Source organism: Lynx canadensis, chromosome D4 (genome assembly GCF_007474595.2).
Source record: "Lynx canadensis isolate LIC74 chromosome D4, mLynCan4.pri.v2, whole genome shotgun sequence".
NCBI classification, from domain to species: Eukaryota; Metazoa; Chordata; class Mammalia; order Carnivora; family Felidae; genus Lynx; species Lynx canadensis.
The window spans coordinates 82,256,425-82,270,118 of NC_044315.2; the positions used below are offsets into that span (position 1 = coordinate 82,256,425).

At 42.6% G+C, this 13,694-nt stretch overlaps 1 protein-coding gene across 4 annotated transcripts in view; it reads right to left on the reverse strand.

Moving 5' to 3' along the window:
- Positions 1 to 3,413: 3,413 nt before the first annotated feature.
- Positions 3,414 to 13,694, reverse strand: part of LOC115500147 (spermatid perinuclear RNA binding protein) — a 140,874-nt gene continuing 130,593 nt past the window's right edge. For 2 of the 4 annotated variants that reach the window (XM_030294508.1, XM_030294509.2), the window contains exons 17-18: positions 9,476 to 9,520; positions 6,217 to 6,857 (exon numbers count right to left, since the gene is read on the reverse strand). In XM_030294508.1, coding sequence (XP_030150368.1) covers positions 6,781 to 6,857; positions 9,476 to 9,520 — 122 coding nt within the window. In that variant the 3' untranslated portion in view covers positions 6,217 to 6,780. Of the gene's footprint in view, positions 3,503 to 3,788; positions 4,375 to 6,216; positions 6,858 to 9,475; positions 9,521 to 13,694 lie in introns of those variants that run through there. The other 2 variants (XM_030294510.1, XM_032595675.1) reach the window with 2 other exon arrangements.

Here is a 13,694-nt window from a genome sequence, read left to right on the forward strand (position 1 = left end):
GAAGAAGAAGAAGAAGAAGGCACGTCTTGACTATAACGCAAATCTACCTTATTTGCCTTTAAAGGTAATGCTCAGTCCCTACCGACACAGTTTTTATAAACTTGGAGCATCCCAGAACTCAATCTGTAATCCCCACCTAGCATACGTCGTGCCGGCGGACGGGGATGCACCCGCCCATCCTCCCTCAGAGGTGCCTGAAGCCTGTGCAGAAAGGGACAGGACTATGCTATTCAACCAACAGCACCCGTCTCACCATCTACCCACCTTTCCTTCTGCTGAAGAGAGCGGGATGGAGAGGCAGATGTGTTTTCTGAGAGAAGAGCAAACAGGGGAGGCCTCGTGTAGTGAGGAGCGCAGATTATTTCCAAAGTGGTGAAGCAAACTGGAAGAGAGAAGCTGCGGGAATGCTATGAAGGGGAGCGGCGGGGTCATCGGCCTTCTAAGCGTGCAACCCAGGCTCCTCGGTCTGTGGTTTACAAGAACTATTGGCCTAACACCGGTGAGCTCCAGGCCTCGCTGAAATCACGCACCTCTTTTTTCTTATTAATGTACTGGTAGGAAACTGGGAATCAGCAGGTTGATATTCTAAGCTCAGCCCTTTTGAAGTTCTAAGCACACTTAAATCCCAAAGCAAGGATTTATGAATCCCTGGCAGCAGACTGGCCAATGATTTCACCACCTCAGCAGAAACACAGGCACTCTCAGTCAGCATGGGTGTGCAGCGACCTCCCCACACTGCCTCGCTCACCAAGCATTTGCTCTGTGTTTCCTGTTTAGTCCCCCGATGCCAGGAGTCTCTCTCAAAGACTGGAAGCACCCGAAACCTGCGACCACCAAGGAACCAATGCAGCTCCCCTGAGTAGGTCACGCACCTGCTTCTCAGCTACCTGCCAGCACAGTCTCGCTTCCCTCACATACCTTCTGTCACTTCAGCCAACCATGGCAGGAACCGCCAACACTGACCGAGAACTTCTGGGCACCAGGTATTATTCAAAGCACTTTGCGTGTATTAACTCTTCCAATTCCCAAGCCCCACGGGAATTTGCTGGAGGGAGAAAAGTCCTTTGGCCCAGATTCCCACATGGTTTCTAGTCCCTATTTCTAGCTGTGCTGTAAAGCTTACATAACCTAATTTGCACTATGGTGCTATTTTTTTAAATCTCCAAAGATCACTGCTTCAAGTATCAATGGAAGCTGTTAGCTCCTACCTAAAATGATAATGTGGGAAAGGATCTCTATTCTTACAACTAACTCAACTTGAATTCTTGACTTAAAACAGTCTTTCTGGAAGATGGGATGAGGAAGGGAAGAGACTCACTCTTACATAAAAAGTACTAGTTTGTGCCCTGGAAGTAACTGCTAGAGAGAAACATCAGACTGAAACTCACCCCAGCAGCAGGTAGTTTCTGGACTCTGCAGCTGTTATTCATTTACTGCCCGTCTCCCTGCCAGGCCTCCTTCAGACACTGAGAGACCTATGGTCACCGCATGGCGTGGCATCAGAACCTTTCTTGCTCTGAGGACTTCAGAGACACGCTACATCCTGCTCCCCACCACCGAGGACACACTGGCCTGTGCTGAGTGGGAGGTACAGGAGGACCATTCACAGAGCAGGTTGTTTTCAGCTTTAACTGCTCTTAATGTCCCTAGTTTTTAGGGCCCTCGACTACTAGAAATCCAACTGCTGGGGGAAAGGGTGAAGGCGCATCTGCAAGTCTTAGTTTGTTTCCCTAACTCACTATTGAACATTTACCTCCACTGCAGTTATTAAGGAAATCTAATAAACAGGCAAGTTATAATGAACGATTGATTGTAAGGGTAAAACTCCCCTCACTTGTCGTCAAAAAAATGTGGTCAGTGTTTACAGCAACCACTTTGGTCTTTGCTATACTATAAAAACTGCTTAAAAAGGACTGGAATAATTGTTTTTCATTTCAATGCATTCACTTACTTGGAGAGAGGTCCAGGAACATAAAACAGAGTTGGTTTCAGGCTCTCAAAACTGCCAGGGAAATATTTAAAATGAGTGAATTTCCAAATGATGGCCATTTCAGTGGTGTCAGAGGGGCTATATTATTAAATAATGTATAAATAAACTGCTGATCAAGGTCATTATCCTTTGACACTGCTAATGCATCATCTGTCTCCCAACGTAGGATATTTATAATCAACCCAATTTCACCAACAAGGACACTCTCAGACTTAAAATGCTTTCACTGGGCAGAGCCTCTGTTTTGCTAGTGCCCGGAGAAGGATCTGGCACATAACGAACACTCGGCTGTTGGATGAGAACGGGAACCTACGTAGTCCTCATCAGCTAGGCCTCATACAACCTTTTATGGGTGCCAAAGCCACGTTTGACGTACATACAGATTCTGTATGGGAGAAACGTTGTTCCAGCAACCTTCAAAGTTAGTAATAAAAAGAAAACCGCTACTGAGAGACACATAAAACATGAAATTTCATTTTAATCTCTATATATATGAAATACGGCCTCAGCACAGAACATCTATCACATATGAAATGTACTTATGGGACACACTAAATGAAGCAAATCCTTATTAAAATATTTGGCCTAACCCTCACATCTTGTAAATGAACTCCATGATGGTTGAAGAAGGTGGGAAATTAATCGTCTAGCTACCTGACCTTGGAAAAAGCTCGATGAATTGCCTGAAGTCTATTTGGTCTCTGCAGACTGGGTATTTACCATTCTGAGTCTTGCCAGAGTTGGTTCTGCAAATAGTTAGCTTAATGACAGTCAATGACACATTATTTTTCCATAGTTACCTTAATATTTTGGTTTTTTTTTTTTTAATTTTCTATTGCTTTTTCTTTTTATGGCTTCTTACTGCTGTTGTATTGGGCATACAACACAGATCAGAGATTTGCATTCCTCAGAGAAATTTCTCTCCTTGAGAAATTGGCACTTTGATCCTCTGCTTGTGTAACAGCTACATATAAATGGATCCTACCAGCATTGTTACCAATCTTGCTGCTTATGAAATTCTAGCACTTTGGCCCAAAGAGTGCCCTGACGCTAAAGTCTTCTTAGGTGACTCTTCCCACCACCAAACTCTTTTACTTAAACAGGTGTGTGTAATTCACATATATGTTATATCATAAGTTTCTACACACATATACACATTTAACTCGTAAAAGTGAAATGTCTCTCTTGAATAAAAAGTAATTACAAGGGTATTAAAACAAATGCTGAAAATAACTATTTTACATTTAGATCATAAAAATTTTAAAGGTAATCATGATGACATAAGACCTAAGAGATCAAATACATCCTGTATGATTGTCATATATGCACGTTGTGTTCATTGACTTTTTCTCTTTAATCAGAAAATAAAAGAGCTTACCTTTGTTTACTGAGACCACAGCTTACAGTCACTAGATCTCAGCCTATTTTATACAAGTGATATGGCTACGAAGGTCCGAGGAGAACGAGAATAAAGTGAGATAAACGTGCTGAAAACTGCTTAAAAGTATTAACCTGAAATACACAGAGGGTCCAACACCAGTTTTAAAAATACATTAACGAGGTATTCCCAGCTCTTCAATTAATAACGGTGACTGACTGATTCATGATTTTCAAACATTCACCCAAATTTTAAAAAAAGAAGGAAAGGCTAATAGCAGAAAAATCTATCAGTGGTTTGTTCCCAGGTTAACGATTTCTGTGCGACTACAAACGACTCAGGACTCCTTGCTGCACGCACCATGCGCTGCATCTAGTCAGCATGAGGTATGTTGGGAATCTATTGGACCAATTACCTTGCACAAGAGAGGGGGTGCTCCTGCAGCCGGAAGAAGCTGGGGCTGCAGGCCACATCCCTGGCTGGGTGCCAGCCCCCATGCAAAGAATATGGCTTCAAGGAGGACCCCTATCTCTGAGAAATTATAATAGCGCTAACTGACGCAGTCGGAAATGCAACTACCCAAGTTATGTGCTAAAAAAGTTTAAAAAACTGTCAGAAGATAGCACAGCTCACACACTGATTCTAAGTTCTCCATTGGTCTGTAAACTCCCGGACAAGAGACTACGCTAGGAGGGCTTAAGTACAGATATTGCTAGGTTTCCAAAGGAGAAGTTTTAAAACAGACACCGTGGCTTTGAATAAAAGTATTGCTCTTCTGTAAAATGCTCAGTCATTGCTTTCCAAAGAAGGTGTCAGAGTGGTGTATCTGAAAGCTGGAAAGCCTCAGGGGGTCACAAGGCTCTTAAGACCAAGACAGAAATTGCCATTTCAAGCCAGACAACCTGATGGTTCTAGAAGTCAGAGAAGAAATCTTGAGGGCCCAAGTGAATAATAAATGGTGCGACGCTCAGAGGCTGGCAATAGGGGCTGTCAATGAAAAAACCACCTACAGTGGAGAAAAGAGCAGAGAAGCAAAACTTGGTGTTAATTTCACAGAATTTGGTGAAGCCAAGAGCTTCATTTATATTTCTCTGCTCTTTCAGCTGTAAGTGGAATTTTCATTACAAAATGGAGGGGGGGGGGAGGGCAGAAGGTGGGGAGGGGGACACTTAATTCATTACAAAATTTAAACAGTTGAACTTGCATGGTTACCACTTCTAACAGAGGACTGACAGCTCAATTATTTTAAGTAAAGCAGAGAAATGTAAAAGTTTGCAGCAACTGGGCAGGTTTACAACATGGTTAGTAACTTCCAACAAACAACAAAATTAAAAAAAAAAAAAAAAGACTTGGTAGAAACCATTTGAAATGACTGCCATCATGTTGGAAAACAGCACAGCTCCCTTTTCACCATTATAGAGGGGTTAAATTCCAAAGCTGAGTCAGCTACTTCAAAAGAATTTTCTAAAGAGAAATCTCCAGAGAGATTCCAACTTGGAATGCAAATTTGACGATCAATTTCAAATAACAATACAGCTGCAGCTGCCAATTAATAGTATTCCAGAAACAAAAAGGACTATTGTAAATATTTAATTAATAAAAACTGGACACTACCAGCCATGCTTTTTCTTCTCAGTGATGGCTCCGTTTCATCCATAGGTCAGCAAAATGAATCAATGAAACATGAAAACTCCCAGCTGCAATGGGCCCTCTTGTTTATGTCTAGCCACTAATGCACAGGATGAGAATGATAAGTTCACAGCTATTTCTAGCAAGTGATGAGGTTTTATTAAAGTATCACCCACCACTAATAAAGACTAAAGGTCAAGTAGCAGAAGTAACAAGCCATTTCGTAATAAATACACATCTGAGAAGTGACACTGACGTTTGTTTTAAATTGCCCATCTCGTTCTCATTTAGTGGTCCCAGAGAAATCTGGTACATAAATTTGCAGTATTTCATGAAGCCCATTCTCACTGATGGGCACTGTTCAGCTCTGAGAAGCAGAACTGAAAAGGAAAGCTAATTCGTACTCAAAACGGACATTTTTAAGACACAGCGACTTAGAAATATCCACACGGGACCACACCGGTGCCTTCATGGGGGTGAGTACCTTAATGAAACCATTACCTTCTAGTAACATCATAGGCTTTCCAAACAAGGCGAGAATGCAAGGGGAAGGCTCGGGTCTGCACCCTTTACAGGACAGCACAATGTTACCGACTGATCATTTTTCACCAGCTTAATCAGATAAATTTTAAGAAAAACTTAAAAATAAATGCTGACCCATGGCTGAAACCTGTCACTTTTCACAGCAGCACTCAACAAGAACTGGGACAATCGAAGAGCAAGTTTTTATGGGGACCCTGTTGCTGCTTTAGATTCTGATGTAATTGAAGAGGAAAAGAGACCTTTCAATGAATCCCAGAAAAATCACTAATCTTCTATCTGCATGAAAAAAGCCAGGGAAGTGAACACAATATCTTACAGAGTGAAGAAGGCCACAAGAACAAGAGAGGGTGATTGATCGATTAATTTATTCTCTTTTAAAACTTGGAAATTAGGAAGCTAAAATAATCACATTCCTCCTTCCCCATCTCTGGGTAGTGCCATCATCTGAATAAGCAATGCTCGGATAACAGAATGTACCTTTATCATGGGGAGGCCCTTGGACAGCAGTACAAAGGGCTTACAAAGTGAGCAGACTGGCTCAAGCTAACAATTGCCTTTGCTTTGTTTTAGCAGTTTCCTTACAAATGAATGGGTTTCAAGGGCTAAGTTATTATTAGTTTTCAATTCCTTGTAATTTGATACCAAAACATATCAAAAATAATAAGCTAAAACAATATTCAAACCCATATTTTATTGGCTTTAATTACACACTTCAGTATTTACAAAGTTAAAGTTTAAATGAAAAGTCTCTATTGTACTGTATTAAAAAAAATAACTACAGCCCAAATTCAAGTGCCCTGGGGCAAATACATATCAATCAGAGCTAAGAATCAGTGACTGCGTCAGGAACCAGGCAGTACTCTGTGTTACAACAAAGCAGTTTATTTGTGATCAGTGTTTGAGACTCTATACATCCTTCACAAATTTAATTTTACATAATCTGATACTCCTCTTAAAACTTAAACTTTGAACTGCTAGACTTATTTCCCTAGAACAGAAGGGCTGGTATAAGTTATTTTCCGGAAATGAGGTACCGTTTCACAGAACTAGTTTCTTTTTTGTTTTCAAGTTTTAGAGAACTAAATTTGCATTTGTTAAAATCAAAAAGTAGGAAAGATGTTCTTTACAAATAATTTTGATCAAGTATGTGTTCAAAGAAAGCAGGATAAAAAGGCTTTTTCTCTAACATTCTGTATTGTACTGTATTTGTTGTTCAATAGGAATTAGCTTCTGTCATTTGCTAAAAGAATGAGTAGTGGGGAACAGGATATGTTGGGAATTTCATAACGGGTAACAGAACCATTCTCTTGGGTAAACCTACAGAGAAAAGAAACGGAGAGGACTCCAAATAAGTTTAATAATCCAATAAAAATTTCAGGTTAAAAAATATCTTACAGTAATTATCGTTAACCTTTTCCAGATTAGTCAGTCAACATGAACCGTCTGGGAGGAGACCCACAAACCTCTCAACAGATCTCCTGTTTTGAAATTGCTCCTAATATTTTGATCGTTAGTTATTTTCCACTCAAAATTAAGAGGGCTATATCCTAGGAAGAATGATATTCAGAAGGCAATTTCATTTGAGTGAGCAGCCATGAGTTCCAAAGATCAAAAGCAGTGCTACTGATTAATATTCCAGAGGGACTCCAGAAATCCAGAATCGTTTTCAATTTGGCACATCACATATTACAGGAGAAACAGGGATGGCTGTCAGTCAAGACCCAAAGCACAGCTTTCCGTGCAGGCCTCCGCTCCCCAGAGAGACCGCTCCACCTGGAGTCACGACCAGGTACTTACTTTCTTAATGGCTACTGCCGATATTGGCGTGGCAAATCTGGAAAGATTAACTACTTGCTTAATTTTGTAATGAACGAGTTCTTGTGGCCTCACAAACTTCTGCATACTCAAGCATGATTTGAAATCTGCTATTTCTAGTCTAATATTTAACCTATGGAGAAATCACAAAGCAGCAACAGCAGGTATTCAAGAGCACCAGATGATCAGAGGGAAATTACCCCACATGCAACAGCTTTACAAAGGCCAAAAGACATATTTACCTTACAGCCAAAATAAAGCATTGTTTTAGTAGGTTGGCATCACAGTAACATTTAAAAACCAAATCTTTTATGTGAAAAATGGGGGCATCAAATTTCACCAGCTTTGGAAGTCAGTTATATGGCACATGGAAAAGAGGAGCCTTCTGAAGTGGGGCTCAGAGGCCACAGGGTGAAAGTATAATGTTAGAGGAAAGGGAGGAACAAGAGAGAAAAATTAAAGACTGAGGAAAAACATGAATGCAGCTTAAAGCCTAGACAAACCAGTGTTTCAAGGAGAAAAATTAAGCTCTAGCAAACCTGTACTGAAGAACGTGAGACTTCACTTTGTCTAAAAGAAAGACACAGACTTAACAACCTGCCCCAGCAGGCGGGTGCTCTGCCGCTCACGCAAGACATAGCACGATGGAGCAGTGAGTCAAGATGCATTTGGATAAACTGCCCAGACCTAATTCACAGGCGGGATGAGGTGGCCAGGATACCCACAAGGTGGCTGAATGGGAAAAGCAAATGGCCAAAACCACAAGGAACTAGAGAATTTGAATTTAGAAGCAATTCTGGGTGAAAACATTTTCTTGAATAAGTTCTCACTTCCCAATCACCCCACATCAGGGACGTGGGGAATCTGGGGAAGCCCTGACCATACTGGAGTGTTCCAGAGGAAACATTCCGGTAGAGGAGGAAACCCCAGACTGGGCACTTTGCTGTAGAGAAAACTCACCCCAAACATTTGACACTTGCAGCTTCTCCACATCTTTCCAGGATAGAAATAGTCTATCTTAAAGGGGAAAGTCGTAAAACTGTTCATTTTCTACTTATTTTTTACAGTTAGGACATCAGATGAAGCTTCAATTTAGCAGTGTCGTAAGGACCCATAATTTTCATCTGAACAAAGATGGAAAAGCTGACGCATGAAGAGAGAAAGCATAATGAAGGGTCCTGAGACTCGTGTGGAGGGCTGACGCCACAAGCAGTGGGACAGTCCACGTCCTTCCCTGCTGTGCGCGTGCACATCCAGCCTGAGGTCGCACCAACACGTGCTCACGCGTGCACGCACACACGCTCGCGCCACGCTCTCTCACGCGCACGCACACCCGTGCTCTCTTCTTCTCGCGGTGGCAGACATCCTGCAGATGGCGGACCCACAACGTGTAGCGCCTCAGGGAAAAGGTCTAAGAGGGCATATCACTGACTCCAAACCTACTGCCTCCATTGCCACATAAACCTCATTCAAAAGTTATCCAAAGGGCCACTGAGTTTCATTTCTGCATTTACTTTTATTTTACTTTCTTATTTTTGGAGGGAGAGGAGACAATCCTATGATTCTGTAACACGTACCACAGACTGTCTGCAGTCAGCACTTCAGTAACGCTGCTGGCGAGAGCCCACTGCCACGCTGGGGCTCATTTACGCCACCTCTAAAGCAAAGTTTGCGGAAAAGGACGATGGCTACAAATTTGAAGTGAACATTTCCTAACCCTAACTCAAGTCACCCACACGGTTTCAAGCCAGAAACTTCAATGCAGCCATGTAACCGGCGAGCAGTCAAGCCAGAAACCGGGTTTGGCCCTTCAGTAGCCTTTGAATGGAGTATAAGTTGGCTGTAAGAAGAACTACTTAAAATATTTAATTTCCATATGGTCAGAAACAGGCAATTAGAACAGGCAGTCCTTCAATCAGGCAAAGCGGAGAGAAGAGCAACTCCAACCAAACCAAGAACCACAAGGTTGTGGCATTTTCAAAGGGAATTTAAGTTGGGTCACTAGAATGAATACGTCTGAGATCCTCCAATTCATTGAAAGAAACCCTGGATACAAACTGTGCTCTAGATTGCTGTGACAGCACTGCTAAGAGGAGAAATCAGAAACATGGCATACATACCATAGGCAGGGGCAGCGGTGCTGTAACCATACGGTGCTCCGTAGCCTGGTACAAAGAGAAGAAAGCAGATCAGTCCAGAGCAAAGGGCACTCGACCGGTCCTGGCCCAGTTCACAAGGACTGCCTGGCCCAGCATCTTGGCCCTGAGGACTTCTAGATGCTGGATGAACGAGAGCCATTCCCACAGTGGCCGCACCCTCTGTTCCCGCTTACCGTGAAAGATTTCTCGCACGACCTACAAGGTTCTCCTAACCCACCAGAATAGTCTTTCTCCTTGCACTTACCACGCTGTGTTACAATTATCGACTCCGTGTCTGTGTCCCCCACTAGGGTGACAGACACCAAGTCTGACACCTTTGCATCACCACAACTTGGCAGAAGGTCTGTCACATAATAACCACTCCCTACATATACTTTGTTGAACAAAGAACGCTGAGAATCACTCAAATTACTAATTTCTTTAAAGTTGGAAAACAGAACTTTCCAGGTTTCTTCAGAAGGCAGTGCCACAACAGGCTAAAGCCTCAACTGGTGCTAAAAATGGGCATGTGGATCAGGTTGTGAGCTTGGGGACAAGGTCCATGTCTCCTGATAATCTGAATTCCTGGCCCCAGCACAGAGGCTCTCAGTAAATGTTGGCAAAACTAACATTAGCATCTGGTGCCTATGGAAAAGGCTCACACTGTCAACAAAAACCAGTCTAAAGAACAGAGAAGTTTCTGAATCAATTTGTTCTGGCTCTAGATTCTTTTATGTCCTTAAACATTTCATTTCTGAGTTGTCTTTCCATATCTGCAAAATGAGAAATCTTCCAAGCTTCTTTATAGTGTAGTAGGGATTAAAAATACTGTGTTAACAGAAGCCCCCATCTTTAACCTTTCAATAAAACAACTTTAAAAAATATAAATACTGGGGCACCTGGGTGGCTCAGTCGGTTGAGCGTCCAACTTCGGCTCAGGTCATGATCTCCCAGCTCGTGAGTTCAAGCCCCACATCGGGCTCTGTGCTGACAGCTCAGAGCCTGGAGCCTGCTTCGGATTCTGTGTCTCCCTCTCTCTCTGCCTCTCCCCGCTTGCACTCTCTCAAAAATAAATAAATATTTTTTAAAATATATCCACAAATACTAAATTGCTTGGGTAAATCTTTAGGGAAACTGCATTCTAAAATAGAATGGGGTGCAGAGGCAGGGGCACGCCTGGGCAGCTCAGTTGGTTAAGCATCTGACTCTTGATTTCAGCTCAGGTCATGATCTCACAGTTCATAGGATCAAGCCCCACGTTAGCTCCATGCTGACAGCAGGAAGCCTGCTTGGGATTTTTTGTCTCCTAGCTCTCTGCCCCTCTCCCATTTGCACTCTCTCTCTCAAAATAAATATTTTTCTTAAAAATTTTTTTAAACAAAATAAAACAGAACAAAGGGTGCCTGGGTGGTTCGGTCAGTTGAGCATCCAACTCTTGGTTTTGGCTCAGGTCACGATCCCAGGGTCATGGGATCGAGCCTCATATCATGCTCCTCACTGAGCATGGAACCTATTTAGGATTCTCTCTCTCTCTACCCCTCCCCAGCTCACCTTGTCTCTCCCTAAAATAATAAAATACAACAGAATAAAACCTACATGAGCCCTTCACACTGTACCTAAAAAAAAAAAAAAAAAAAAAAAAAAAAAAGGATTTGTTTTAACATTACAATCCCTTTTTCTATAATCATTTCTGCTGCTTGCGAGGATTTTTTCCCTCCTTCTCTAGCTGCCCAACTACAACTCATCCTTTAGATCAGGACCAAATGTCACCTCTTCTGTAAAGTCTCCTGGGTTTGCTGTTCACTCCTTCTCCCCCCCCGACCCACCCAGGTTATAACTTGTATCACATTGCACAGTGTTTACTCAAGTGTCTATTCCTACCTCATATGACCTCAAGCATTCACTGGGGCAGATGTTAGTCAATCTTCGAATGCACAGTTCCAAATCTCTTGATTAAAACAAAACACTCAAATGTATGCTGAATGAGTAAACTGCTTTTAGGGACTAACTCAAACATTTCCAGAGAGATGAAAATTTTCACTTTTTAGTCTATACTTAAGTCACATAAAACTGGGGATAGTACAACGAAGTCTTAGTCTTTAGTGCTCCCCAAATCCTGTCTTTCAAAAGGATGCAATGCAGCTGAAAGCAACACTAGGAAATATGAAATAGGAACAGTATCAGAGGCCAAAAGAGAAATTAATACTTTAAAAAGAAGTTCGTACATCATGTCTATTCCAGGAAAAGGTAGCTGGCTGGACGGCCAAGGCTACAGTTTCAAGGGTTTTACCAAAGCCTCCTCAAGGAGAGATAAAACCACAACTACTAAGCTGGCCACTGATCAGGCTGTGGGATTCGAACCTCGACTCCGCCTTTTCACTAGCAAGGTGACTTTGTGCCTGTTATTTAACCTCTCTGAGCCTCACAGTCTTCTACAGTAATTTAGTTGGCAGGGGAATGTAATTAAATAATGTATGTAAAAATACTTAACTACAGTCCCTGTTGCACAGAAGACACTCCGCAGATGGCATATAACCTATTCATAATCTAATTGACCTAATCTGAATCTTCTCTAGGCTATAAAAGAACTTCATTTTTAAAAGCTTCAGGAGACAGGCCTTTTCAAAGAGGCCAATGCGATGACATAAGAGAAAAGTTACTATAAAGCCAACACGCCTGGCAACAAGCAGACACACATGATGCCTTCCACGATGACCACCACTAGATGATGGGTGTTTCCCACTCGGGCGGGGGCTAGGCATCGAAGACCAAGCAACCGCAGACGCTACCGGATGGACAAAGCCCCCACTGAACACGTAAGCACAGGCAAGAAAGTTCATCTCAATAACTCGCCTGTCATCATTTAATAAAAGCGGCTTCCTTTAAATAATGATGGAATAAAGCAAAACAGTACTAAGTATCAGTAGAAACAGTGAGATGCACAGAAGAGTGTCTTAGTTTGGGACATATAAACAGAATCAAACCACAAGGAACCTTGTCCTCCTCCATCTCCCACCCTACCTCATCCCTCAGCAGTCTCCTTCTATGTCAAAGTCACCCACCCAGTTCTTCTCGATGAAAATGCCAGGAGAAATCCTTGAGACCTCCCTCTTTTTTCACTCTCCACATTAAATCCATTAATTAGGCTTCTGCAGGAGGGTCTTCAATCTGGTCACTCCTTGCCGTGCACCCGCTGGAGATACCCGCACTGTCTCTGCCCTGGGCTATGAGTTTACCAAAACCTTCTAACTTGTCTTTTCATATCCACTTCTATCCCTACAATCGATTCTTCACACTATAGATGGTGATCTTTATAAAAAAGTCTGATCTTGTCACTTCTCTCCTTAGAACCCTTCATGACTTCCCACTGCACTTAGCATTCTAAGGCCAAAATCCAAACCACAGCCTCCAGGACCGGGATTGCGCATCAGGCTTTAGCTCGAATCACTCCCGTCCCTGTCAAGTCTCCTCCCGCCCCCCCACCCAAAACACACAATGCTCTCCACGCTACAGATGTCTTGACCTTCCTCCATCCTTCTCACCAGCCAAGTTCCCTGGTCCAGCAGCACAGGGTCTCTGCATATGCTGCTCCCTCTGTGTGCAACACTCTTCCACCCCAGTCTTCCCTGAGTTAACTCCTCCTCATTCTCCAAAGCTCAGGTCAAGTGTCACTTCTTTGTGGAAGCCTTTAGGCCCCAAAGCCTAGACCCAGTTTCTCTGTTATGTTCCCTCACATTACATACCCTTCTCCTTCATTACAACCTTCACAGTTTATAATCGTGATTATTTCATCAGCATGTCTTACCCGATCATAAGCCATGACAGTAAAATCCCAAAGCAGGCACATATTTGAATGAGTGAATATATTCTTTGTATGACACATCTTTGCGCTACGCTCCCACTGGAATCAACTCCTACAAGTCTAATTCCAAAACCATATCATCCATAGAACTTCCCAAATAGCCCATTCTCTTTCTTAAACAAACAAACAAAAATGGGGCACCTGGGTGGCTCAGTTAGTTAAGCTTCTGACTTCAGGTCATCATCTCACGGTTTGTGGGTCTGAGCCCTCCTGCATCAGGCTCTCTGCTGTCAGTGCAGAGCCCACTGCAGATCCTCTGTCCCCCCTGCCCCTCCTACCCCCTCACAAATAAACATTAAAAAAATAAAAAAACAAAAGAAAACAACACACACACACACA